Raw genomic sequence first — 20,392 nt, forward strand, 5'->3', positions numbered from 1 at the left:
TTTAAATCATGATTCACATTTTCTTCATCCACAACTTCATCCTTCAATCTTCTTATTCTACTTCTTTCCTACTGTCTACTCCAGTTGCTCAACAATCACTCGACGTTAGTAGATTATTTTTCAAGTTTTTACTCTCTTCTTGAATATATTTTAATATAACTTAAAATAAGTATTATAACAATTAACTAGACATTATATATGTGTGTATGTGTGTGTGTGTGTGTGTGTGTATAAAACACGCATCTTCGATGTATCTGTATCTTATTTTTTTAGAAATTAATGTATCGCCATATCGTATCGTATTCGTATCATGTATCCATATCTGTGTCTGTGCTTCTTAGGTGATAAGTAGTTTAGTGTATATAACCAACGCATATCGACTAATTAGTAAACTACTACAATAGATCAATAGACCATCTTACGTGAGCCTACTCTAGATTCGTTGCATTCGACCTTAGGCTTACCAAGACACTTAAGTTAGATTTATATTTGTGTCTAGCTTAAGAAAACTTGTATGCAACTGACAAAGCGTGCTTGGATATAAATCTATCATCTATCCAACACATATCATCATATTTTTACCAAGAGATAGATCTTCGTTCTCACCTTCAAGCATCTTCAAAAGCACAAATACAAGCAAACGAAACAGCTTTACTATAACTTGACCATGTGCGCTTGTGTGCTTGCATCAAGGATTTGCTCATAGCTGCAAAGTCCAATTCTGATATCCAAAAGTTGAAGGATCTTCTCAGTGCCCAGTTAGAATTTGGATGTTGCTTAGAAAATTTTGGGTATAGGGATCTGTAGGGACAGAGATCAAAACAAGCTTTTCTTGTCATAGAAAGGCTATATTCAAATGATATTGCCCTAGTTTAGTATGTCATCAGCTAAGCTTATAAACACTCCTAGTACTACAAATGCCCGTTTATCCTCTATGCCTTCACCATTTTTCGAATTTGAGAATAAGTATATCTCTCGATTTTCATATGCTTGTGTAGTAAAAGGTTTGATGTATGTTATGGTTTGTACTAGGCTTGATATCACGCATTCTATTAGTATTGTCAGCAAGTTCATGGTTCAACCAGGAAAGGAAGATTCGCAAGCTATGAAGTGATTTTTTTATACCTTAAAGATACATCTGATGTTGGTCTCATTTATGAGAATGATACAAAGTATTTAGTGACTGGTTATTGTGGATTATGATTATGCAGGAGATGTTGATAGTAGGAGGTTTATGATTGTTCACTCTGGATGATTATGTTGTTAGATGGAATGCAATCTTGCAACCTACAATTACTTTGTCCACTATTGAAGCAGAGTACATGGCTCTGACAAAAGCTGCTAAAGAGAGAATATAGTTAAAATGATTAGTTGGTGATCTTGGTTTACATTATGATCAGGCTATTGTGTATTATGATAGTTTGAGTGCAATATGCTCAACAAAGGATCAAGTTCATGACGAGAGGACTAAGCACATAAACATTTGATATCACTTCCTCAGTGGGTCAAAGTGATGAAAATTGGTACTACTGATAATGATGCTGATATGTTCACTAAGCAGGTTCCACATGGCAAGTTTCAACATTATTCGGACTTGTTGAATGTTTTGAATTGTTAATGGCCCTTTCTGGGATGTTTAAAAGTATGAAAGACAAATCTAGGTACATCTACCAATGTATGTTTTTGTTGCATTTGGTACATCTATTATCTATGAGAGAATTAAAGTCAAGACACTACTACAAAAATTGTAGTACTTGTTTTTCACAGTCAAGTATCAGTGTTACTTGATGTTTTTAAAAGTGTTGAATAATCCCGTGTCTAGAATGAGAGAAAATTTTTTACGGACTAAAAGTGTCAAGCTGTAATTTACATGATATATTATAACTGTCAAGTATATGAGATTTATTAACTTATTTTAAGTGTCAAGTATTTAAATTCTTGACATCTATTATGGATCAAGACTTTCATAACTTAACAATTTTTACTTGTCAAATGTAATTTCTTCTTATACCACAACTTAAGGAATACTTGATAAGTTGCTTGTCAAGTTCGAATGTGTTCTTTTAAAAAAATACTATTAGAAATTACCTATATAATTGCTTCTGTTTTAAGGTCCAACAATCACAATTATATATATAAAACAAACAATATTAATCAACCAAATAAACAGCACACATATTTCCAATCTTGTCAAGCATATAAATAAATAATACATATTCAAAATTTTATGTCTACAACGTTACTAAACTAACATTTATATGAATAATTCCAAAATTACAATTCTACATAAATACAATTCCAGTACATGTAATAATAAGAAAGAGAGACAACACCCACCTCCAAGTATCACAACACTCTTAGGTGACTCCAAAGTCAAAGCTATCATTAGATGTTATCCTCAACTTTTTGAGATCTACCAACAAAAATAGAAGAGTATTAAAATCAAGAACTTTAAGTCTAAACAATGCCTAAGCTCCCGAGAAATTTTTAACAAAATCTTATGAACTAAAAATTTTCTCATTTCTCGAACTTATTAAAAAGGTTATATAAGTCTGGATGAATTAAAACTTATTAAAGGAATCAATAACGCCTTTTCCAATTAACATATTTCACAATATATTAATTATTAAGTAGGCTAAAATATTCTATACAAGTCCAACATTTTCAACCCGACAATTTTTATCTTTTTCATTTCCATCCATAGGTCTAAAACTCTCACGTGCAACCAAATTACCTTATATAGAATCCTTTCATTTTATCATTCAAGATTCTTTCAAAGTCCATACTCAATGTTCCTCATCAGTCACCGGTAGCGTCTCTGCAAACTTCAAAACTAAAATTTGGTGCCTGAAGGTTGGACAACCTGCACCAGCAATTGTTTGTCAAAGAAGCTCCAAAAGGAATTTTCAAATAATTTCAGATAAAATAGAAAATACATAAAAAAAAAAAATTACAAACTTTCATAGGAAACGCACGACTGGCAATCACTTTTCTTTAGAAAACATATTGAACTACTGTTCACATGACTTGTAGTCGACAGGACAGTTGATGGGTTTTATATAGCCCATTAACCAACGAAGACATCATTACAGATACCGATTTTCAAAATGCTCAAAGGAAACAATAAAATGGCAAGTAAGAAACAGAAATATTATCCAACAAACAACATTTGATACCTATAATGAACCCAAAAAAGAGAGTAAAGAAAAAAAGTGCGATAAAAATGATTTGGTGATGATGTGAGTTATTGATATATGAATTATGATGACCAGTGAGTGAGTGAATGAGCCAAAAAGAAAAAAAGGAAGCTGTAAAACTTACGGAAAATGACTTTTGAGTTCAAGCTGAAAAGTGATTAAAGGAGCCCAAAACTAATCCAAAACTACAAATAGAAACTTCAAGTGCATGCGATGATTACCATTAAAAAATCTTGAATCTGTTCACCTACAACAACTGAATCATATGTTCTCTAGGTGCATCCAAACATGATTACATGCTTTTCATTTGTACCCACTAATGTATAAATTCAAGAGCTCGATTTTTTACCATTGAAAGTTTGTACAGAATAAGTGTATCGATATTTTCAAAAAAGTAAAGGGGGGTTGGCGTATTATGTTAAGGAAAATAGAAAAGAGAAAAAAAGAAGAAAAGGAAAAGAAAATACCTGGAGGGAGTGACCTGATGGAATCATAAATTTCATTAAAGCCTAAGGGAGAGACTATTTCTTGGGTTATTATAAATTTCAAATCTGTTACAACTATCTTCTTGATAATAGGGTGCAAATGTCAGAACAATGACTTGAACTAAAGTTCATTAAAGCCAAATTGTAAACTGAAAATACATATTGCAGACATTTATGGAACAAAACCTATAATATTAAGATCTAATAGTCTCAGTGTTCATGTCTTTTGAAGCCATAGCCAATTTAATCCCAACAAACAGAAGAAGAAAACTAAGAACCCCCCCAAAATTGCGAATTGACTCAAAATTTGTGCAAACGAATTCCCAGACAGCAATCCCAAACGCCATAAAGACGTCATAAAACGCCATCAAACAAGAAACAACACTATCAAAACAAGAAAAATACCATCAAACCAAAGCAAATTTCAGAAAAGAAGAAAAATACAACCAAAAGTAATCCCAGCACAAATGAGAAACAACAATCCAAATCTAATCTCAAATTAAAGCAAAAACTAACCTCAAATCGAAGCTATGTTGGTAAGACCATCAAATTTCATCCTCGTTACTCCTTCAAAGCTAAAATGTATTAAAACAAAACAATCAGATTCTCAACAGTTCTCATTTCCATGGGGGGTTTTACAATCTCAAAACATGTGCAATTTGCTAGTTTTTGGGATAAAATGCACTTAGTCCACAAACAAAAAATTATCCATTCCAAACATTTTAGCCATAACCAACGGTGTAATAACAAAATAAAGAAAAAGGGTTTAAAAAGAAGTTGTTTTGTACTACTAACCTCATCTGACACGTTTCCCAACAAGCACAATATATTGTTGTCCCTTCGATTGTCTCATAAGCCTTTCGTGGAACACCTTGAGGACAGTTTTTGTTTGTCCCCCATAAATGATTGATTTTGATCATTGTTCAGTGACCAAATCTTTTTCAAGTAAATACTTGGGGAATAAGAAAATCTATATGTGTGTATGTATGTGGCACAATGAACTGGAAAATGGGAGAGAAAGAAGAGATAAATGAGTAGAAGAGTTGGTGATGGAATTTAAGGACCTGTGAGTTGCGATGTATGAATTTCTCGTAGCCTTTCTAACAAAAAAAAATCCACAAATTCATGAATTAACATATCAAAATGCTAAAAAAAACACAATTCCAAAGAAACCCTCGATAAAAGAAAAATAACAAATATCAAACTAACATTTGTTGCATTAGGGCAACAATGCAGCGACTAAAATTCCAATGATTCTTCTCAATTCAACAATATAAAGCTATTAGCAATGCAGAAAACCAATTCCATAAAAAATATCGAGAATGCAAAATTGAAAACCAGAAAATGGACTCGAACAAACAATGAAGCGAAAGAAAAATAAATAGGTTTTTGAACCATGAATTGTTTCGGTTCGACCTTTCCAGTTTTGGTATTTGATGGAAAAAGATTGGATAGCGTCCGTAAAATGAAAGGGGTGGTGGCCGGATAGTTATAGGGAGAGCCAGAGATAAAGAGATCAAACCTCAGGTCACGCCAGAGATCAAGGGATCTAGCCAATCTGTGAAGACACGTAATTAATCGGTTGCTGCTGATGCCAAGTACTCACCGGCGAGAGTGGCGACTGTGCTTGAAGGAAAACTAATATTTGATATTTGTTACCAGTCAAAATAACAAATATCAAATTAATCCCACCACGACGGCGTTGCACAACTGACGGCGGAAGTCGGAGGAAGGATGGTTTTGTCTCTGATTGAGAGAAAGAATGGGGGAAGGGGAGGAGAGGGCTAAGGAAAATGAAGAAAGGAGGGAGAAAATTCACATTTGAGAGGGAGAGCAAGAGGCATAGATTTGTTGGAATGTCTTGAATCTAATGTCTAGGACTTCAAACGACCAAGTAGGAGATCTTGCCCCCAAAACCTAAGTCGTATTCATATTTTATCATATTTACGTAATAGGGACTAGAGAAGTGAACTAACTCTAGAGGCAACTCTGATTTATTTACGTCTTTCTCTCTTTTGTGGATGGAGTTAACACATTGCTATTGTGCAAATCTTTGTATCTATTCTCTACGGTTTATGTTTTTCTATCTTTCTTTATTTGTTGATTTCATAACAAGTATAGTGATTTAGTGTGATTGGTGTCATCCCAAATATTGTTGTTCTAATTTAATAGAAGGTATGTATTATATAATTGAATATCTAAGGGTTTGTTTGGTCGATAATGTGAGTTATGTTTCGTGTTTCTAGATTTTCAATAAATAAGTGTTTAGTAGACAATCTGCATTATATTCTATTTCTTAAAATTATCTTCAGATTATGTAATCCAAATAGTGTAAATTCTGAAAAACTAACATTTTTGTGTTTTTAGTATATCCAGATTAATTTTGAATTTTAAATTTTAAAAAGCATAATTATTATTTTTTTAAAAAAAATTAAAAAGATGTTTTAGAAATATAGTATTTTATATTATAAACTCCTATATATATATTTTTTAAAAAAGTAAGTATTATATATATAATTTTACAAAACAATAATTATATAAAAAATTAACCAAAATGTGTTTATAAACTAATTAGTAATAGTTTATATTCAATAACCTAAAATTTTGTGGGTAAACAGGCCTACCACTAGTTTTACGGTTTATAAATATAGTATCTAACACATTTAAAACAATGTTTTTTTAATTTACAATCAAATTTCTCAATTTGATTTGCTAAATACAATTCTAAAAATATGAAATACAACTTTATTTTTATTGAAACACTTATCTTCAAATTTTCATTTCTGGATTGCCTACCAAATTTTAGCTCTAAATAATTTGACATTAAATTTTGTGACTTATTAATGTCACTTTATAAATTAAAGAATTGATATGTCATTGCGTTCAAAATTCAAAGACTTATCGGACCTATCTTAAAGTTTAGAAACTAATTAAATAAACACAAATTTCATAGAAGCCTTCCTTTTTACACTCCCTCCCATTCTCTCTCTCTCCATCTATATATATGAATGTGAAAGAACAAAAAGGCATATCATTCAAATAGAGAAAAGATACCATCCCAAATGGATTTTGTTTCCAAAGAATCCCTACCAAAGAAAGAAGAAGAAGGACAAGCTCGTGTTCAAATTTGGAAATACATATTTGGTTTTGTGGAAATGGCAATTGTAAAATGTGTCATTGAACTCAAAATTGTTGATACAATCGAAAGCCATGGAAGCTCCATGACACTCTCCCAATTATCTTCAGCTTTGAACTGTTCTTCCTCACTCCTATACCGAATCATGAGATTCTTAGTCCCTCGTGGAATTTTCAAACAAGAAATCACTCAAGAAAATCTCACTAGCTATGCTCAAACACCTTTGTCTAGGCTGCTTGCAAGTAGCAGCAAGAACAGCATGGCTCCATTTCTTCTATTGGAAAGCAACCCAGTGATGTTGGCACCATGGCATGGCCTCAGTGCTCGCATTAAAGGCACTGGAGAAACCCCATTTGAGGCTGCTCATGGCAAAGATGTATGGAGCTTTGCAGCAGCTGATCCAATACACAACATAGTAATCAATGATGCTATGTCATGTACTGCAAGAGTTCTTACTGTGCCTGCAATACTTGAAGATTGTCCAAAGATTTTTGAAGGAATTGGAAGTCTAGTTGATGTGGGGGGAGGAAATGGAACTTGCTTGAGCATGATAGTCAAAACTTGCCCTTGGATTAAAGGCATCAACTTTGATCTTCCACATGTCATTTCTTCTTCACAAGAATACGTTGGTGTACAACATGTTGGTGGGAATATGTTTGATTCCATTCCTAAGGCTGATGCTGCTTTCTTCATGGTTGGTATTCACACACAAATAAATAAATAAATATATATATACACACACGTATACATACACATATATATTATATAGGTTAAATTATAAGTATACTTATTATTCGAACTTCGAACTTTAAAAACTATCTAACATATCTTTAACTTTCAATTTTGTGTCCATAGATTTTTAAATTTTAAAAAATGTTTAATAAAATTCTAGAACTCTTAGTTTTATGGGTATGTGGTATCTAAATTTAATGTGTCTAATAATATAGATCCTCACACTTTTAAATCTTTGTCTAATAGGTCCATAAATTTTTAATTTTAGGTCTAATAGATCTTTGACCTATATTTGGCGTTCAATAAAATTTACAGACCTACTAGACAATAAATAAAGATTAAATTTCAAGGATCTATTGGTCATTTTAATGTTTAGTGGCATTTTTAGACAAAATTGAAAAATAATTATTAGATATAGCCTAGGCTATACCTATGTCCATACAACCCCTCTAATAATAACAATATAATTTTTTTTATAAAAAAAAGCCAAAATATTTTGTCACAATGGTAATTTTTAATTAAACAATTGGAGGGGCAGCATAAAGATAGGTACAGTTCAACGAACACCGAATTGATTTTCAAAATAAAAGTTTAGAGATCTAGTAGATACTTTTTAAAAATTTATATGAACTATATATTATTAGATGCAAATCTAAATTTATGAACTAAACTTTTAATTTAACCTAAAATATTTTAGAAGATGAAAGATTAACTTCCCATTGCATGCATTCTAATATGTGCTGAAATTTATAGATGAAAACTAATATTAATTTTGTGATGTCATTTTATACAGTGGGTCCTACACGATTGGGACGATGAGACGTGCATCAAAATTTTGAAGAATTGTAGAGATGCAATTCCAGAAAAGACAGGAAAAGTAATAATTGTAGAAGCAGTTATTGAAGAAAAAGAAGAAAATAATCTATCGGATGTTGGATTAATGCTAGATATGGTGATGATGGCTCATACCAACAATGGAAAAGAAAGAACAGCTAAGGAATGGGGTTATGTTCTTCACCAAGCTGGTTTTACTCGATACACCATCACACACATTCCAGTTGTCCAATCTGTCATTCAAGGTTTCATTTGATATATCTAGGTCGATAAAGGTCGTTTTTTAGTTCGTACAATAATGTGGAGGTGGGGAGAATTGAAATTCTGATCTAAAAGTATAACGACTTGTATCTACTTATGTTATGTTATGGTTGACTTTTATGAAGGCAGTTGATTATAATAACAACGGTGTAATATGACGAGGAGAAATAAAAGATAATTATTAAGTTTTAGTTAATATTTATGGTGTATTTGGAATATATTTTCGTTATTTAATTTAAAAATAAGTCATTGTGGAAGAAATTGAAGTGTTTGTCAATCATTCAAAATTGTTTTTCAAATGTATTTAAATCAGTTTTTATCAAAAGTTTTTAAATAAAAATGAGAATTTTGAAAACATTTTTTTCTCAAGTCAATTTCGCCAGCATTTTAAGTGACATCACGCTAGGGATGAACTTCCCAACATAACAAGGTGGCTTATCGATGTAATAGACCAATACCATATCACCTTTTTCATGTTTTTTCTATTCAACATTGTCTTGTGTGAGGGAGGCCCATCCTCGATGCTTTTTCTATAGTCCTATCCCGATTTTAAAATAAAAGGATGATGAATAAATTAAATAGAATCAAAAGTCCGTTCAATGTTTTCGTAGTTTTCGACCGTTGTGCATCTCTTTTTTTCTCTCTCTTTATTCTCTCCACTCATTTCAAATGTCTTCACCCAGGCGTTTCTAAGTAGCTTCGGTTGTGAACCTCTCTTTACTGCGGTGGGTATTTCAAATTTCCATTGTTCTCTTCATCAAACTTAAATGTTGTCTGTGGTACACCTCTGTTAATAGAATTAGCATTTTCAGTTTGCAAGACCTGTGTTGTGCGAAATTATGTGTCTTTTGTTATATGTTTCATGTTTTTTCATATGAAAGTAGGGTGGGGCGGTATCTTAATGCTCATATTTTAAGGCACAATCATTGAGTTAATGGAATCCAAATTCCTTAGTATTCCCTAAATTACTCAATTGTGGTGTCTGTTTGGGTGAATTCTAAGTAATATATGGCACTAAATTAAGAATTTGTCTCCCATTAGGCAAATAAAATGCCCTAGTTGTATGTCAACTACATACTATTCATATTACATTAAATAACCTTGGATATTAATTTACTGGATTTTGAATTATGCAAATAATAGAATACTTTTATTCATGAAATAAACAATTTTCTTATTTATTAATAATTTATTTACAATTACACAGACTACGAGATTTAGGACACAAATCCTAACACGTTTCACCCCAGTAATTACCTCTTTTTCTTAAGTACCACTGATTCCTCTAATGAACAACTTGTTTATGGCCCAACCATAAACTCAGTCTCTCACGCCCCCTGAAATGTTAGGCTTATTGAGTCGGAAACTTGGGTGAGGCCACTTGTTCAAGACTCGAAACCAATATTTAAGGGAACTACTCATTTACTTGCCCTATGCAATAAAGAGTTGAATTCCATCTTATGAAATTATATTCCCAACTTCTCATTTAGTTATGCCCCTTAAAATGTTAGGCTTGTTGAGTCGGAAACTTGGGTCACTCTCACCCATGTAAACCAAAGGACTAACCTCACAGACAGGAGTTCATAAATCACTCAGGATTAAGATCGAGTCCCACATGATTATCCTATGAAATATTAATCTCATTAATTAACAGAGTTATAAAGAGAGATTAAATATTTCATAGTCCGGTACTATACAAACTCTTTGTATAAGATATCTCCACTCACATGTCTCTACATGAACGATCTGGATCAATCTATTTGTAAATATTATAAAGTAGGTCGTATCCATAGTGTCACCAAGATAAGGCACCGAAGCATATCCATATACTATATATCTTTAGGTTATTTCTTGGACATGATCCACCCGTGTGTCAACTGCATACATGTTCAAGACTTCATGCAATAACCTTGGGTTTTTTTGGTTAATAGATAAATTAATATTGTATAATTAATGATTAAATTAGTCAACTAATAAATTAAGATGCTTTAGGACATAAATCCCAACAAAGCTTTCGTTAACACGGTTGGACATATTTAGGCAAACCATCTTTGTATGTTTGCTTGACCTGGACTTGGTTTTCAATTGTCCTCTTATCCATTACATACTTCAAATAGAATGTTTGATGATCGACTAGATGTTATGAGTTTCCTTATAGGTGGCAAAGTTGTCACATTTTGTAAGAAAAAAATTCTACTCATTATGGGATTATGGCAGTCCTCGAATGCTAGTGAAAACATTTTGTTAAGTACAGGCATCGGTTATCTACAAGATCAATACTTTAAAAGCATAGACACCAATGGGTCCGACAGATATAAAAGTCAAATATGTGGAGTTTGGGTTTGATAATGATGAGAGTGTAATGAAGGTGTCTCTTGTGTATCATATTGAGATCCCAATGGTTGGGAAAGATCGTGTGAAAACGAAGCTGGATACATCTTTACCTAGTGTATTAGTTCAATCCAATAAATTAAGATCCAAGGTTATATGATGTCACTTGAAAAGTATGTGGTTGACATACAGATGGTTCATGTTCAAGTAATAACCTAAAAGGTATGCAGTAATGGATGAAGGTTGAGTGCCTTGTCCTGGTAATGCTACGGATACGACCCACTTTATAATTGTTACATGAGATGTAAGTGTTACAAACAAAATGAACCATATTGTTCATGTGAAGACATGTGAGTGGGTGTATCCTATATAAAGGAGTTTATACATAGATCGGACCACGAAATAATTAGTTTCTCTTTATAACACCGTTACTTGAAGAAACTAATATTTCACTAGGATGACCATAGGAGACCTGACCTTAATCCTGGGAGAGTTGTGAACTCCTGTTTGTGACGACAGTCCTTTGATCTGTATGGGTAAGAGTGACCATGATATCTGACTCAATAAGCCTACCATTTTTAAGCTGGGAACACAACTACACAAGATGGAATTCACTTATTCCCATTCATTGGGAAAATAGATAAATTGTTCCCTTAGCTGGTTTCAGGTCTTGAACAATGAGACCTCAAGCTCTCAGTGGTCCAAGAGGTGTTGGTTTATAGTTGGACTATAAACTGTTTGTTCATTAGAGGAATTAGTGATACTTAAGAAGTTAGATATAACTGCAGGTATAAAACTGTATTTTGACCTAGCTGTAGTTATGAACATTTGTAAATGGTCATCGCTCTGTTGATTGGTCATATCCATGAACATAGAAATATATCTACAGTGTGAAGAATGTAGCTATCAGTCTTCAACAAAATGATCGGTAGTTAATGAATATTTGATAAATGGATTAAAGGAGTTTAATCAATTAATCTCATATCTTTGGAGCTTCTAATTTGTACGTCATTGAGGTCCCCTTGTTAGCTCACTAAAGGATAGTAATGTGAAATGATTTAAATTGTTCAAATAAAATGAGGAAATTTTATATTAATGAGTTTAATATATAATGGTTAATTATAGATATTATCTATAATCCAAATTATGCAACAGAGATATATTTGAATAAAATTTGAATATTAGATTTATATGAATTAGATTCATAAAGAGATGTATACATATAAATATGTGATATTTATAACTAAAATCAATAAGAAAGAGTTACATGTAGACTTAGGGTGAACTCATGTTTTAAAAGGGTTTTAAAATTGGATTGAGATAGACCTAAGTTCAAAGGTTCTAATGGGATTAGCAACCAAGTTTAATCTTTTTAAATCGATTTAATAGGATTAAATTGATTGGCATAAAAGATTAAAATTGTATTAAATCTATCTATAAGGGACCTTTTGTCTAAGGCGGGTTCTATCTAGGCTGGGGTACTTAAGCTGACGGAAACGGAACACCCCTACCTGGGAACCTACCTGGAAAGGTGAATTAGATAGATTTTCTGCAAGCATGCGACAGTTGGTCAAGAACTTCGTTAAAGAGTTTAATGGATAATGATCAAAAGTTGTTTCAACTATCGAAGGTAACAGTTACTCTTAGGCAAACCTAAAAAGTGACTTAGTTAAAATTCTTAGCCATGTTTTTTCTAAGTAAACTAAACTCTAAGTTATAAAATACTTAGTGGGAGGAAGAGATGTATCTGATATGTCAATGATTTCACTCACATTTCTCACTGAATGTTCACACCGTGAGATTCATGCTTGGCTTCATGGTGCCCTAGGAGCATCCCCCTTCGGATGGTATTTGCATGAGTCAATATCAAGATGGACAAAGAGTGTATTTGTAGTAAGTGGGTGAAGGTGTGTGTCAACATGTCCTACGGTCTCTATCATTTGTTTGCACCATGAGATCATTCTGTACTCCCTCGTGGCACCCTAGGAGCCTCCCTATTCAGATGGGTTTTATGCAGTTGGTCAAGATCAAGGTGGACTCTAGAAATGGATAGGGTCGCTTTAGGTTTTACCCCAATCCGATTTTTTCCCTTCAGATTGGCTACTTGGGGTAGATCTCTAGGGCCTAAAACGGCAGGTCACACTTACGGAGATTGTTAAGTAAGTTAATGATCTCTTGATCAAATCAATGATGGCTAGTCGTTATAGGAGCAAGAGTTGTTCTGATATTAATAACTGGTTGAGAATTTCTCAATTTAGATAAGGGATAATTGACCTCCCTTCGGTAGCCTTTGTACTAAACATTTGAAGCGTCATTGCGAAACTAGATGTCACACGGGGTTCATGTTAGTTTTGCTAAACCTTATTGGATGTTGTATGTTTTTTCAACGGGTATTTGCTTAAAACCTAACGTAGGTCAATGTGTTTTTCTTTTCAACAACTTTTAGTATTTCCGTGTAATGTCTTTAATTTGACCAATTACATACAGTGGAAAGAGTCTTATAAAATGTATTTCTTGATAAATGACCTCAAATTTCTCATGGTTGGGGAATGTCCTCAAGTCCCGACCTTTGATGCACCACGAAGTGTTTGTAATGCATATGAGTTGTGGATGAAGGCTAATTCATTGGCCTGAATTCACATATTGGCTAGTATACCTAATGTTTTGGCCAAAAGGGTTGAGAACATGGTCATTGCACGTGACATCATGGACTCGATGCAAGATTTGTTTGAATTTCACCTCTTACTTTTCGAGCATAAAGGGATGGATGAAAAAACCAGTAGTTTCAATTCCTAAGTTAAACTTCAGGAAGAGGAAGCAAGTGTTGCTGACTTTGTTACATTTCATAGAAGAGAAGTTTTTTCTGACATGCAACTTGGAGCTTATTTAGGTTCTGATGCTGATCCCACTACTCTCTAAAAGAGGAGGATGTCTAAAGACAGTGAATCTGATTTATTGGTCTTAGAGACGTGTTTGGTATAGAATGATAATTCTGCCTGGATTCTAGATTTGGGTGCTACTAATCACATCAGTTCTTCTCACTAAGGATTCAGTTTCTGGCAAACATTGCCACAGGGAGAGATGACTCTTCGAGTTGAAACTGGCGAGGTTTTTTCAGCTGTTGCTGTAGGCAGGCTGAAGTTATTTTTGGAAAAGAAACGTTATCTGTTACTGGATAATGTTTTTGTAGTTCCTCATATCAAAAGGAACATAATCTCGGTTTCTTGTCTCATTGACAAGGGTATACCGTCTTCTTTTCTAAGAATAAAGTGCTTATTTTCAAGAATGGTATGGAGATTGGTTTTGGTTCAATGAAAAGTAACTTATATGTACTAAGGCTATTAGTCATAAAAGCCTTGTTTAATACTGAAATGTTCAATATAGCGACAACAGTTAAAAGGCCAAAGGTTTCTCCTAAGGAAAATGCCCATCTTTGGCATCTATGGTTAGGTCACATCAACCTCAATAGGACTGAGCAGTTAGTGAAAATTAGACTTCTAAAGAGTTAGAAGAAAACTCCTTGCTGGTATGTGAATCATGCCTCGAAGGCAAGATGACCAAACGACATTTTATTGGAAAAGGTTATAGAGCCAAGGAAGCCTTAGAGCTTGTACATTCTGACCTTTGTAGTCCGATGAGTGTTAGGGCTCGAGGTGGGCATGAATATTTCATCTCTTTCATAGATGATTATTCAAGGTACGGGTATCTCTACCTAATGCAACGTAAGTCTGTAGCCCTTGACAAGTTCAAGGAGTATAAGGTTGAAGTTGAGAACTTGTTAGGTAAGAAGATAAAAACACTACGATCTGATCGTGGTGGAGAGTATATGGATATCTAATCCCATAACTATATGATAGAACATGGGATTGCGTCCCAACTCTCGGCCCCAGGTACACATCAACAGAATGGTGTATCAGAAAAGAGAAACAGAACCTTGTTGGACATGGTTTGGTCTATGATGAGTTATGCTCATATTCCAAACTCGTTTTGCAGTTCTGTAGTGGAAACTGCATGTTACATTCTGAACAACATTCCCTCAAAAAGTGTTTCAAAAACACCTTTTGAGTTGTGGAGAGGCAGTAAAAGTAGTTTATGCCACTTCAGGATTTGGGGGTGTCCGGCACATGTGCTTGTGGCTAACCCGAAGAAGTTGGAACTGCGTTCGTAAGTTTGCCTCTTTGTAGGCTACCTTAGGGAAACGAGGGATGGATACTTCTATGATCCGAGTGAGAACAAAGTGTTTGTTTCTATAAATGCTATCTTCTTGGAAGAAGACCACTTGAGGGATCATAAGCCACGAAGTAAGCTTGTTTTACGTGAGATTTCTAGTGAGACTAAGACTACTGAGGGTTCAACAAGAATCGTTGAACAAGCCGACAGATCAATAAGAGTTATTGAGGTCCGTACACCTAGTCAACCAGCTCAAGAGTTGAGACTGCCTTGACGTAATAGAAGGGCTATGAACCCACCGGATCGCTCCATAGGTTTGACTGAAACCCAGAAAGTCACTTCTAATGATGGTTTCGAGGACCCATTTTCTTTTAAGAAAGCAATGGAGAATGTTGACAAAGATGAGTGTATTAAAGCCATAAACCAGTTGATGGAGTCTATGTACTTCAATAACATTTGGGAGCTTGTGGATCCACTTGATGGGGTAAAACCTATTGGGTGTAAGTGGATCTATAGGCGAAAGAGAGGTGTAGATGGAATGGTGCAAACCTTTAAGGCTCGACGCGTGGTAAAGGGTTATACCCAGGTCGAAGGAGTGGACTATGAGGAAACTTTCTCATCTGTTGTCATGCTCAAGTCTATCAGGATACTCCTGTTCATAGGCACATTTTATGATTATGAGATATGGCAAATGGACGTCAAGATTGGCTTTCCTAATGATAATCTTGAGGAGACCATCTACATGACTCAACTAGAGGGTTTCGTAGTTCCAGATCAAGAGAAAAAAGTTTGCTAGCTTAATCGGTCCATTTATGGGCTGAAACAAGCGTCTAGATCATGAAATATTAGATTTGACACCGCGATCAAGTCATTTGGCTTTGATTAGAACATTGATGAGCCTTGTGTTTACAAGAAGATCATCAATAACTCAGTAGCTTTCTTGGTATTGTATGTGGATGATATCTTACTCATTGGGAATGATGTAAGGTATCTAACTAACATTAAAAAATAGCTAGCTGCCCAGTTCCAAATGAAAGATTTGGGTGAGGCACAGTACGTTCTAGGGATCCAGATCATTCAGGATCATAAGAACAAAAGGTTAGCCCTGTCTCAGGCATCATACATTGATCAAATGTTGATCAGGTACAGGATACAAGATTCCAAAAGGGGTTTGTTACCCTTCAAACATGGAATCATTTTATCTAAAGATCAATGTCCTAAGACACCTCAAGAGGTTGAGGAGATGAGACGGATTCCCTATGCTTTAGCTATAGGAAGCTTCATGTATGTAATGTTGTGTACCAGACCCAACATTTACTATGCAGTAGGAATTGTCAGTTGGTATTAGTCCAATCTAGGATTTGATCACTGGATGGCGGTCAAGACGATCCTCAAGTATCTTTGACGAATGAGGGACTACATGCTCGTGTATGGAGATAAGGATCTGATCCTTACAGGATAGACAGACTCTGACTTTTAGACCGATAGAGATTCTCGTAAATTGACATCAGGGTCAGTGTTCACTCTGATTGAAGGGGCTGTAGTGTGATGAAGCACCAAGCAAGGATGCATCGCAGACTCCACTATGGAAGACGAATACGTACCACTTGTGAAGCAATTAAAGAGGCTATTTTGCTGAGGAAATTCCTTACAGATTTGGAAGTTGTTCCAAGTATGAATTTGCCTATCACTATTTATTGTGATAATACCGGGGCTGTGGCAAATTCAAAGGAATCTTGGAGTCATCGTCGGGGCAAGCATATAGAACAAAAATACCACTTGATCAAGGAGATTGTGCATCAGGGTGATGTGATAGTCACGAAGATTGCATTGGAGCACGACGTTGCTGATCCCTTTACAAAGGCTCTCACAGTGTTCGAGGGTCACCTGGAGAGTCTGGATCTGCGAGACATGAGGCATCTTGTCTAGGGCAACTGAGAGATGATACTGGGGTATGCCCTAGTTTATTGTATATTGTACATGTATTTATCTTGTATTGTACATTAGTCTCCCGTGACATTAGGACAAGTGGGAGATTGTTGGGATTGGTGCCCTAATTCTCTCGGAGTCTTGTTGTTTGTAATATATACATATTATTATGAATAAAATAAGAGTTATTTTATCTGACTTTTACTCATATCCAATAAAAGAAGCTCTATGGTTATTGTATGTACTTAAGCATGTATATGAGATATAAAAGTGGATCATGCCTTAAGTAATAACCTAAATAGGTGTGCAAGTGTTAACTTGTAATATAAGAATTAAGGTGGGATACCTAATCCAGGTAACACTACGAATACATACCGCTTTATATAGGTTTGCAAGTGTTGTAAACTACTATAGATGGTAGATCTTGACCATTCATGTGGAGACATGCGAGTAGAGGTGTCTTATACAAAGAGTTTGTATGAGACCGGACCACGAGATGACTAGTCTTTGTATATAACGTCGTTGATACTAGAGACTTACATCTCACCTAAAAGACCATAGGTGACATGACCTCAATCCTGAGTGTTTTGGGAACTCCTGCCTTTGAGGGCAGTCCTTTGATTAGTATGGGTGAGAGTGGCCAGATTGCCAACTCAACTTGCCTACCCTTTTGGGGACTTGACTGATTTGGGAGCTGGGAACTCAGTTACACAAGATGGAATTCACTCTTTCCCCAAAGCAGGGGTAAGTAGATAGATTTCTCCTTAAGGGCTGATTCTAGGGCTTGAACACAGTGGCCACAGATTCTCTTTGGAAGAGAGGACTCAGTCATAGTAGCACTATGACTTATATTCATTAGAGGAATCACCACTCGTTTAGGAAAAGATGGACACATAATATACGTATAGGTCGATGCCTAACTGTTTACGAAAAGCTATGCGATCGTCTAACTAAAGCCATGCGATCGTTTAACTCATCGCTTAGTTGAGTGTCTATCTCCGAAGAACACTCCACGATCATTTAGCTAACTCCAAGATGTCGCTTAGTAAATCTTATTTACTTGACAACTTCCCGTGAGTAATTTCCGAGATTGGAAATCTCAAATTCACTTCTTACTAAAATTAGGAAAACATTTCTCCTTTTTAATTCACGGTTACTATGAAACCACTAATAACCTCCCACTCAATTGTTTATTAGAGAAAAAGAGATAATTATCCAATAATTAATATTATTATAAATATAATGAAAACCAACTTATCATACTATATTTATAACCTATAGTTTTAATATTTAATCTCATGAACATATCAACCATAGATCTTTTTCTATTGCATGGTACTTAATGTAAATCTAATTTACATTAATCCTCCACTAAATGTATCTCATACACCATACCAATCATATCTTATATAATCAAATTACCTCTTGTAAATTTGAACATTTCAAATCAACACCAAGAACTGATCCTCAACTTGAATCCATTGAGCTACCAAGGGGATCTTATGGACATGTAGCTCGAAGCTCCAACGGTACGTGAATAACTGGCTAAACTCTTTAGTCATGGGATCCACCATCTGTTAATTGTCAGGCACTCCACTAAAGACAAACAATTGAACTCTCCCTACCATAGATATATTATGTGTCCATCTTAACCAATCAATAGTGTGATAACCCTTCACAAATCGCTCGTAAGTACAGCTCAGCCAATAACCATTATGCTCTTGTAGTTACATCTAACTCCTTAAGTACCACTGAATCCTCTAATGAACATAAGTCATAATCCTACTATGACTGGGTCCTCTCTTCCAAAGAGAACCTGTGGCCACTATGTTCAAGCCTTGGAATCAGCCCTTAAGGGAGCAATCTCTTTACTTACCTCTACTTCGGGAAAGAAGTGAATTCCATCTTGTGTATTGAGTTCCCAGCTCCCAAATCAGACAAGTCCCTAAAAAGGTAGCATGTTGAGTTGGAAATTTGGCCACTCTCACCCATACTAATCAATGGACAGCCCTCAAAGGCAGCAATTCCCAAAACACTCAGGATTGAGGTCGTGTCACCTATGGTCATTTAGGTGAGATGTAAGTCTCCAGTATCAACGACATTATATACAGAGTCTAGTCATCTCGTGGTCCGGTCTTATACAAACTCTTTGTATAGGACAACCTCGCTCACATGTCTCCACATGAATGGTCAGGATCTACCATCTGTAGTAGTTTACAATACTTGCAAACCTCTACAAAGTGGGTCATATCCGTAGTGTCACCAAGATCAGGTATCCCACCTTAATCTTTATACTACAGACCTATTTAGGTTATCACTTAAGGCATGATCCACTTGTATATCTCATATACATGCTTAAGTTTACATAAGATAACCATGAAGCTTTGTTTATTGGGTATGAGTAAATGCCAGAATGAAATAATAGTTATTTTATTCATAAAACAATGTGTATCATTACAAACAACGAGACTCCGAAAGAATTAGGACACCAATCCCAACAATTCTTCCATTTATCTTAGTAAAGCATGCTGTAATTTCATTTTCATTTTGTGCATAGCCTGTATGTTTTCGTTTCTTAATTGTAATTGTTAATGTTGTCGTAGTATGGGGGGAAGAGACGTATTCGGATTATGTCATGGGTAAATTTGACATCAAGTGGTCAGATGTGGACTTTGTGTATACGGCAACAAACATCGATTAATATTGGATGTTGATTACATTCGATCTAAATAAAGGCCAATTGTTCGTATTCAATTCATTACCATCCATGACATCAAAGAAGAAGCTGGAGTCTTGCCTTGAACCATTGAATTACACCCTAGCATTGCTTCTTCACTATTGTGACTTCAAATGTTGGAAGCCGAATATAGAAACGTCTCATTGAAAAATATCCCGACCTACTGCTAGAACACACAACATGGATCACTAGATTGTTGAATATTTGTAGAAAAATTCTTAGAGCATAGGATGTAGTTGTCATGTCAGCTGTGGACGAACACTCCATATTATTGATGTAATTTTACTAACATGTTATTTAAATTGTCAGTGTAGAACTAACATGAATAGACAAACATTTGAGTAAGATGAATAGATAAACTTGATCAAATTCCAAAAAAAGGTTCATGAATAGACAACCACTTGTTTAAATTTATAAAACGGAGAATGAGATTAGCGAGAGTGAGAATGGCGAGACATTTCCAAGGATTCGTGAATAGACAAACTTGAGTAAAGTTGTGTAAGTGATAGCGAGATGAACCAGAGTGAGACATTTCCAGAGATTCGTGAATAGACAAACTTGAGTAAAGTGGTGTTAGTGA

The 20,392-nt window shown here is 34.8% G+C and overlaps 1 protein-coding gene and 1 long non-coding RNA gene across 5 annotated transcripts; one reads left to right on the plus strand and one right to left on the minus strand.

Annotated features, from left to right (window-relative positions):
* Positions 1 to 2,176: 2,176 nt before the first annotated feature.
* On the minus strand, positions 2,177 to 5,523 carry LOC120078266 (uncharacterized). Of its 4 annotated transcripts, none has more exons than XR_016529587.1 (5): positions 5,205 to 5,523; positions 4,478 to 4,778; positions 4,199 to 4,257; positions 2,735 to 2,863; positions 2,177 to 2,413 (listed from the first exon to the last, which is right to left on the minus strand). It is a non-coding gene; the product is annotated as an uncharacterized LOC120078266 (long non-coding RNA). The 4 variants fall into 4 exon arrangements; XR_016529586.1 differs by having other exon boundaries at positions 4,478 to 4,782; XR_005481964.2 differs by having other exon boundaries at positions 4,478 to 4,683; positions 5,205 to 5,521.
* A 1,103-nt stretch (positions 5,524 to 6,626) lies between these two features.
* LOC150036292 (acetylserotonin O-methyltransferase-like) lies at positions 6,627 to 8,841 on the plus strand. Its single transcript, XM_090313710.1, has 2 exons — positions 6,627 to 7,512; positions 8,344 to 8,841. The coding sequence occupies exons 1-2, from the start codon at positions 6,745 to 6,747 to the stop codon at positions 8,638 to 8,640; spliced, it is 1,065 nt and encodes a 354-aa protein (XP_090169836.1). The 5' UTR covers positions 6,627 to 6,744; the 3' UTR covers positions 8,641 to 8,841.
* The last annotated feature ends 11,551 nt before the right edge of the window (positions 8,842 to 20,392 follow it).

Source organism: Benincasa hispida, chromosome 5 (genome assembly GCF_027475165.1).
Source record: "Benincasa hispida cultivar pf3 chromosome 5, pf3_genome.v1.1, whole genome shotgun sequence".
Lineage (NCBI taxonomy): Eukaryota > Viridiplantae > Streptophyta > Magnoliopsida > Cucurbitales > Cucurbitaceae > Benincasa > Benincasa hispida.

Bases quoted from the DNA above. Each gene is read 5' to 3' on its own strand.
- LOC150036292 (XM_090313710.1), top strand. From the start codon at position 6,745: ATGGATTTTGTTTCCAAAGAATCCCTACCAAAGAAAGAAGAAGAAGGA. The intron at 7,513-8,343 runs GTTGGTATTCAC...CATTTTATACAG, and splicing joins CTGATGCTGCTTTCTTCATG to TGGGTCCTACACGATTGGGA.